The 8687-nt window shown below is 43.7% G+C and overlaps 1 protein-coding gene across 5 annotated transcripts in view; it reads left to right on the plus strand.

Moving 5' to 3' along the window:
• The window catches only part of SETX (senataxin), a 28031-nt gene extending 20385 nt beyond the window's left edge, over positions 1 to 7646 (plus strand). For 4 of the 5 annotated variants that reach the window (XM_051807448.1, XM_051807450.1, XM_051807449.1 and 1 more), the window contains exons 22-26: positions 106 to 198; positions 802 to 966; positions 1436 to 1573; positions 3933 to 4020; positions 4497 to 7646. In XM_051807448.1, coding sequence (XP_051663408.1) covers positions 106 to 198; positions 802 to 966; positions 1436 to 1573; positions 3933 to 4020; positions 4497 to 5504 — 1492 coding nt within the window. In that variant the 3' untranslated portion in view covers positions 5505 to 7646. The remainder of the gene's footprint in view (positions 1 to 105; positions 199 to 801; positions 967 to 1435; positions 1574 to 3932; positions 4021 to 4496) is intronic. The other variant, XM_051807452.1, reaches the window with a different exon arrangement.
• Positions 7647 to 8687: the final 1041 nt, after the last annotated feature.

Here is an 8687-nt window from a genome sequence, read left to right on the forward strand (position 1 = left end):
TCATCCTGGAGAGTTCCTTGTGTTTGATAACCTTGATGTAAATAAATGAAGCATCAGTTGTTAGCATTTCTGTATGGTTACCTAGTGATTAAATGTTATTTACAGAGCAATAGAAGAGAACAGATGTTCTTCAGACTGGCCATTCCAGCCCTACCTTATTTTTGATGTAGCAGATGGTCGTGAGGAGCGAGACTGCGAGTAAGTCCTGCATTTTAATCAGCCAAAGTTCAGATTTTCTGATAATTAATTACCTAGAGAAGGCTTGTCTTCTCTCTTGTTCCCAATATACACTAAGTAGCTAGAAATGCATTTTTTTACTTGATTTGATTTAATTTTACAAAAAACAACTGTTGAATGTTTTTGGCTTTTTTTTTTTAATCTGGTTTTAATCCTGGTTTGACTTACCTGTTAGATGCCAGTAAGTGCCTTCAGGCTCTGCTAACTCTGTAATAGTTTGAGTTCCTAATTTTTTTTTATCATCAGTGACTTCCCTTTCCCAGGTGCAGGCTGAGGTGATGCCAGGAGGTGGCAGGCTCCATCCTCCCCTTTGCCTGTTGTGTAAGGAAAGCACAGCTGGGAGGTGCTAAAGGCACATGGAAGTGCAGCCTTTCCCTGCCTGCACTTCTCGTGGTTGGCAGCCCCTCCTCAGAGTCTGTTTGCCAAATTCTTTGAGCCTCTGTGTGAAAGAGGCTGCACAAGTTCAAACCAAGCTGTGACTCACAGTCCCCCAACAAACTGGGCATTGAATTGGAAAGATCTGTCAAAGGTGTTTCTGTAATGTTTCCATTTTGTCCTGTTCAGCTCTTACAGTAACCCTCGGGAAGTGAAGCTGGTGATGGAATTAATTAGAACAATTAAGGAAAAAAGGAAGGATCTTGGTCTTCGTCGCATTGGAATAATCACCCCTTACAGTGCACAGAAAAAGAGAATTCAAGGTCAACTGGACAGTGTGTTTAGGAATAACAGGTAAAGAAACCACAAGTTTTCAAATGAGACCTGGCTCTTGCATACTAATCCTTTGTTTATCCTCTTAAAGTAATGGCAAAAACTCTCAAACTTGTTTACTGCTAAAATTTGTTTTTGGTTGTGCCTTCAAAGGGGAAGTGCAACCCTCTTGCTTAAAACAGGCATGGTCTCCTTGTACCATTTCTTAATTATTACCTGTGCACATACTTTGATTATATTGCTGTTCTGAATAAAGCTGATTTAAAAGACAACCTAAAATTCCAAGCTGTATGGACCAGAACAGCTTTTCAGTAATGATGCTGCTCTCAGAAAAGTAAATTCATCTTTTAGGCTCATACACAGAAGCAGAAATTCACCCTGGGTGGTTTTGACAGAGCATTAAGGACAGTGTTTGGACTCTTTGCATCAGTGAGCTGCTGAAAAATTCAACTAATAGAATTTAAGAGCTTGCTAATTCTTTCTTCAACAGCCCAGGAGAAGTGGACACAGTGGATGCGTTCCAGGGTCGAGAGAAGGATTGTATCATAGTGTCCTGTGTGCGGGCAAACAGCTCTGAGGGGTCAGCTCTGACATATGTCCAGGCAAACAGCACCAAAGGATCCATTGGGTACGTGTCCTGCACTGAATTGCAAGTTACATTTCCAATGACACTGTGGATAAAGTTGTATTTTTGATAGGACCAGTGAGAATGTTACAGAGAACGAGTCACTTCTACCAGTCAGTGAATTAAAGGGCATGAATTCATGTTACTGGTTTGGGATCTCAGAACAGAAGGGACAGGGAAATGCTGGTGTTCTGCTCTCTGCTCCTTGCTGATCTGTTTGCACGGCTCCCTTAGCCCTTCACTCTTTGGGCTTGGCAGGATTGGCCTTGGGGTCTTGGCTCTGTGCATTAATTCTGCAGCAGTTACTGTTCCTGTAGCTTTTGGTACATGTTGTAACTTTCTAAACACTGTTCTCTCAAAATGTGACTGCTGTCCTGTCAGTACAGCATTCTGTCTGTGAAAATATGGGTAACTAGTTATACATGTCACTTGGAACGTGATGTAGCCGAGCTGGATCTGAGATTTGTAGATGAATGTCCTTGTCTTTTGAGTAAAGGGCAAATTTGCAGGAATCTTGATTCAAGAGCACAGATTTGTTCATTTTATATGTTGCTTTTTCTATCTGAAACAGAAGGAACTAAACACTGAATGTGCTATTTAACCCCAGAGCACTACAGCAGTTGCTGATTTGTTTCTGTAACTTGTGGATAATTTTAGTTTAAAAAATGGTGGTGGAAATACAAAATATGCCTTCTTAGAGTTTGCTGGCTTCTAAGTTCAGCTACAGAAAACCTGGTTGCATAAACAGAAATCTTTGTTTCTACATACCAGGTTTCACTAAGCTGCTTATGTTTCTCTGATTGCAAGACAAATGGCTTTTAATTGTGCTGATCCACATTACTGTGGGAAGAGAAAGAATCCAAATCCTAGAGTAAACAACAATAATGCTTTTTGAAGTTTTCTTAATCTGGTTGATTTGAGTTTGGAAACTGAAGGCATCTGGAACCTGCCAGTTCTTTTGGCTGACACAGGACTTAAATTCTTTCTGTTCTTTTGGAAGAAAACTTTCCAGCTTACTATAAAAAATATATGAAGGTTTATACATTCAAGCTTTGCCTTAGCAGCTGTAGGTGCTGATGACTTGGATATCTGTGTTTCAGGGTGAGGTGTGATGGGATAAGTTTGCCAGACCCTTACCTATGATTTTGTAGCTCAGCAAAGTATTCTGTTCTCCAAGGTTGCTGGTCCAGCATTAAATTTACTCTGAAAGTAACTTGCAAAGGGAGGAGAAAACACCAAGAGATGACAATGGATTTTTTTATCTTTCCTGAGAAAATTATCTTACTGTCTTTCAATTGCAAAAGCTGTTAAGAATATTTAGTAGTCTTTCAGAATCCCCCCTCTTTTACTTCTCCAGACCTAGAGAATTATAATACCTGTGCTGCTGAATCCTCTCCCCCATCTGCTTCCTGCCTTTCTCACTTTTTTCCTGCACTGTCCAAGTTTTTGGAGGTGACTCTGTGGTTTTTGCAATCTTTGTACTGCAGGGGTTGTGAGTCTGCTGAAGATGAGTTCTCAGTGCAGTGCCCACAGTGTCAGGCACTGATAGTGAACACACTTAGTTTAAGTTGTACATGGACTTTGATTTGCAGCTGTTGCTAGTATGGAATAAACTGTGCATTTGGGGAGCTTTTTTTATTAGATAAGAAATAGTTCATATTTAGTTTCACAAACCTTTTTTTGAGTTTTCATAAGTAAGTCCTAACAGAAATGAACCTTTAAGAATACACTAAGCATTTGCTTAGGTTTCAGTACCTTGGTGATCCCACAAAAACAGAACTAGGCACTCTTCATAGTGCAAAACCAGACTTTGTTCTGCAAGAACACGCTCTCCACTCTTGAAGCATGACAAAGCAAAAGTCTGCCTTGACGTGCTTCCAGTGCAGGTCACCTTTAAAATAAAATATTCATGTCCAGTGCTCAGTATTTCAGTAGGATATTTTCCCATTAATCATGCCAAATATTGTTAATCTATTTCAGTTCAAGTCAAAAAGAAGCTTAAAGTCTTGATAGGTGAAGTGAGGTTGATGTCCTGGGTACTTTGAGGAATGTTTAAAGAAGCAGTGGTTGGCATTAAGAGGGGATTTGCTCTAAGAAAGGAAACATCAACGGCAAGAGCTGGAAAGAACTGGAATTCCCTTCAAGGGATCAGAGTGGTGAAAGAAAACACAGTTCACGCCAGGCCTTCCATGTAAAGCAGGGCTGCTGCCAGGGGGTCTGGGGATGGGGCAGGAGCTGCTACCACTGCCTGTGGAACTGCTGCTGCTCATTTCAGTGACACTTAATTTTATCTCTTTTTCTCACAACCCCTAAACCCTGTGGAAGGAGTAGTTTAGGAGCTTAGTTTTGTCTTGTCACTCAGGTTCCTGGCGAGTCTTCAGCGCCTGAACGTCACCATCACCCGAGCCAGGTTCAGCCTCTTCATCCTGGGCAGGCTGCAGACCCTCATGGTAGGTGCAGTGTCAGCTGGACAGTCCTCTGTGATCCACCCTCGAGGCAGGGCTGGGAACTCAAACCCATCCTCAAGAATTCTCCCGGGAAGAGAATAAACTTTGTGTCTCAGCTCTTGGTTGCTCTTACCTGAGGGCAGGGGGGGGGGTGTGTGTGTGTCCGTTTGCCTTTAGAGGGCGATAAAGCCACGTGCCAGTGAGAGAAACCCCTGGAAATAGGGAATTTGTCATTTTTGGTGCTTCTGCTGGTTCGAAGTACCTTCCCTGTGTTACAGCAGCCAGAGTGTCTGCAGCTGTTTTGCAGCTGAAACATAAGATTCTTCCATTCCAGAAGGAACATAACAGTGGTTTCCATGACAGTTGTGTCAGGTACCTTGGTTAAAGGGGTTGTTCATCCTCTGACACCTCTGTCCTTCTGTGTTGATTTCTGGCTAATAACTGGGTTTTTTTCTTTCTTTCTTTTTTTTTTTTTAAAGGAAGATAAAAACTGGAATCACTTGATTCAGGATGCTCAGAAAAGAGGTGCCATTATCAGGACAGTGGAGAAGAACTACAAGAAAGATGCTCTGAAGATTTTGAAGCTCAGGCCAGCAGTGCAGCTCCCAGCCAAAGCAGGGACAATGACAGCTCCTCTGGTGCAGGCTGGTTCTAACAGTGGCAAGAGGGGTGAGCTCTCAAATCCTGGGAGCAGCCCACGGGAAGCTGCTGCTGGCCTTGGCCATGCAGTACCCCAAGGAAGCCGAGGGCCCCCACAGCCTCCAGGGGCTCCAGCTACAGATTCCAGGAGAGGCAGTGCCCCTGCATCCATGGGGACTCCTGCTGGAGATTCCAGGAGGGCCAATGTCCCTGTGCCCACGGGGACTCCTGCTGCAGATTCCAGGAGGGGCAGTGCCCCTGCTCCCATGGGGGCTCCAGCTACAGACTCCAGGAGGAGCAGTGCCCCTGTATCCATGGGGACTCCTGCTGGAGATTCCAGGAGGGGCAGTGCCCCTGCATCCATGGGGACTCCTGCTGGAGATTCCAGGAGGGGCAGTGCCCCTGTGCCCGTGGGGGCTGCAGCACTTCCTGCCAATCCAGAGAAACCACGAGACCCAAGGCTGGCCAGTAGAACTGAGACAAAAGGAAAGGAGCAGGCCTTGAAAGATGGCAGTTGGTCAGCCCAGAGCAATCCAGGATCCACATCACAGCAAGGCCTTAATGCATCCTCAGCTGCCAGGGATCAGATTTCCAGAACAGAGAACCTCGGGAAGGCCCAGCAAACAACAGGACAGTGCAATGTGCTTTCCACATCTCACACAGCTCAGCACGAGGGTGACAGGAGAGGGGCTGTGTCTAAAAGTGGTTCAAAACCCCTCAGTGAAGGAGGTCAAAGCAATAGCAGTGGGGGGAACAAGGACTGTCGTGGTTTAACCAGGAGACCATCAGAGGAACCACCAGAGAACACAGAATCAGGCACTCCCAAGCGAAGAAAGATCTTTCATTGACTTCACTACTGGCTCATCACTGGAAAGTGTATTCCCAGATTTCTGTCTAGCAAGGACTGTATTTTAAATTATTCAGCACACCTGGAACTCCCTCCTGTTGATACCACTACTCTCAGTAGATGTTTTTCCCATCGTGTCCCTGGTTGTGAAGGGACTATATCTGACAGGTGGGAGCTTTGAGGTTTGGAAAAGAGAAGTTGGGCAGCTGAATTGCTTGGAAGAGCAGTGAATTTTGTCATCTAGGAAGCTAAGGTTGTAAATGTTTAACAGTGTATATTTGTACAGTATACAGAATTATTTTAAGATTTAATTTGGCAAATATGTAGCTTCTTTTTTCCTTGTGTAAATGCTAATTTCTTAGAGATGTAATTTTTTTATGAAGAACCAGAGCAAAGCGAAAAAACCACCCCAAACAAAACCACCCCCAAATCAAAAAAACAGCCAGACTTCTTTTTCCCTTTGCACTAATGAGTCTAATTTATTTAATAGCAAAAGTGAATGTTGAAAATGTGGTAGCAGTGGTTCTTCCTCATGCTCCACAAGTGCCTCAGGAAAGACTGAGGCAGATGTACATTGGTTGGATGGAGAGAATTCTACTTATTTTGTATATTTTATTGCCTGTTTTTATAGGAACAGAAGAGTTTTTGTTTGTACAGATGTGCCTTGAGTTTTGCTCTTGCTGCTGCTCCATCAGTTGGAATCCCTTTCCTGTTGCAGTGGCAACACAACCTGCAGATTAAAACCCACAAGGTCTGTTTGTGTCCATGTGAGGAATAATCAGTAGCACTGTGGAATCTTGGTCAAAGATTTAGTTAACAGTTATTGGTAATAACACCTGAGTTTCTTTGTGTGGAGCTTTTTTGAGATCTACAGGGGTAAAAAGGGCAGGTAGTTCTTTCTAGGTGTTATTACTGGATTCTTTCCACTGTGCTGATGAGGAATATACAGCCACTAACAGGGGATGGGGGAAAACCAAACTATTTGTAAGGAAACCTTCCTCTAATCACAACATCTCACAATAAAAGTGGAATTATTTCTACTAAGAAGTCCTTTGGGTCACTCTGAAGTATCACTTTTCTTTTTCTGGAGCCATGTGTCTGTCTCAGGGAGGGGAAGAGCAACATTTCACCTGCTCAGAATTTTGCATGGAGACAACCTGGGAGTACAGCACCTTGGGAATGGAGTGGTTGTGCTGTCAGTGCCAGCTGGGTGCACTGGGAGTGTTGGGTCATCTCCCTGTGTGTGTTCAAGTACAGCCTGAAGCAGACAGGGCCCTGCTGTCCCTTGCTCACTGACTGAACCTGTGTCATGCCAGGGGCTTTGCTGAAGCAAAAGAGCCACCAGAATTCTCTTTGCCATCATTTCTAGTTCCAGTTTCTGTCCTGCACTCAGTGATCAGTGTCAGCTTTGCCCCTTTTAACCCTCCCTTGAACGGGTCCATGGGATCCAGTCAAGGGAAACTGGACTTACAGCACTAACCATTGGGTGCTGGTTCACACTGTAACTGCCAGTAAAACATCCTTTAATGCATCCCAGCCTGGAACAAAGGTGCTTTACTGGCAGCAGCTGCACTGTGGGTGTGTTGGGAAGCTTTTAGTTGCCATCTGTGACTGTCCAGCTTGTGCTGTGCAGGACAGAGCATTTCAGTGTAATGGGAGAATCCTTGAGATCCCTGTGAGGTGGGAGCAGCATCTGTGCATTGTCTGGCTTAAATTACTTGTTCTGTTGCAATCTGAGTGGCTTCAGTGAGCCCTGACCACCTCTTGTCAGCAGTGTGTGCTCCTCTCCAGCTGCTGGGGCTCTTGTGAGAGGAGGGAAGGCAGCTGGAGTGGGTCTGACTTTAGTGAACCGGACATTTTGGTCACTCCCACATCACAGGCTCCCTGCCCTGTGTGTTATCTCCCTTTATGTTAATAGGAATATTTAAAAACACTGCCATCTTTCAACCCCCTTGGCTCTTGTTGGCAGGGCTGTGCTGCCCTGCCTGCTGTTTGTACTTAGCACATTAAAAGGCTGCTGCTCTGTGAACCCCATGGCTGGGGAAGCCATTTGGACTGTCTTGATGTAAATAAAGTGAAGCTGGCAACAAAATAAAATGAGGAAATGCTTTGCTGGTAATTAAATACAACTTTGTCACAAGAATGTTTCTCAAACTTGTCTTCTAGTTTTCTTTCTCCTCAATCTGCATTTCAGAACGTGTCCTGAGAGAGATACTTGCCCCATGCTGGAAGGAATTTTGTTTTAATATTTCATTTTTATTGTGCTCTCTAACACTTGTGTTTTTCCCTAAGTCATCTCTGAGGTGTGGTCAATGGCTCAGACCTTTTTGCTGATTTAATCCAAGATTTATATGACTTAAGCTGTCAGTCTTTCAGCAGTGGCTTATTGCTGCCATATCAGTCTGTATCATTAATGATGTATTTATTAATAAAAAAATCCTTGGGTTGTTGCTCTTAGAACACTTCTCCCTCTTCCCATACTGCTCAGAGTAGGTTTGTAGCTGTAATTAACTTTTTTCCCTTTTGTTTTATACCCATAACATGGAAAACCAAACAAAATCCCATCCAAAGCAGTTTTGTCACTGATTCAAATCTGCAATGGGCAACAAACAGATCAGGTACAATTTTCATATCTTCTCTGCTGTTTCCACTGTGTGTTACAAAGTGCTGAGTAGTGATGGGCAGTCAGTGTATGAAAACTGTGAGCACAGACTTGCTTTAGTCCATTTATAATGTCTCAGAACTGGTGGCTATTAGAGGAGGCTGTTCAGTGATTACTGAGTGTTAAAAGTTGGAAAAATCAGTAAAGAACCATTCAACACAGCTTCATGTAAAACACTTTATTGGAGGTTGTGCCGAAACCCTTTGGAAGAAGCAGTATCCAGGTTTTTATACAGAGGCTTCCATGCTGCTTCCAAGCTTGGCAGCTTAATTCTCAGTGCAAAGCCAGTCCCCTCTGTGGTCTTGGATATCAGGAAGAAAGGAAAGTCTCTTGTAAGTGTTGGACTACGATTTGTTCAGGGGATTTTGGGGTGTGGGGTTTTTTTTTAAAGTTATTCTTTGTACACAAAATAGGTTTTCCACTAAAGGTGGAGTATAACTGTGGCTATTCCCTTTTCCTTTAAGGTTTGCTGTAATTGTTTTCCAGGTCGTTACTCCCAGTCGTGGAGATGTGAGAGCAAAC

The sequence above is a fragment of the Manacus candei genome, unplaced genomic scaffold (assembly GCF_025592945.1).
Source record: "Manacus candei isolate 608988 ecotype Guabito, Panama unplaced genomic scaffold, ASM2559294v1 h1tg000071l, whole genome shotgun sequence".
In the NCBI taxonomy this organism is placed as follows: Eukaryota; Metazoa; Chordata; class Aves; order Passeriformes; family Pipridae; genus Manacus; species Manacus candei.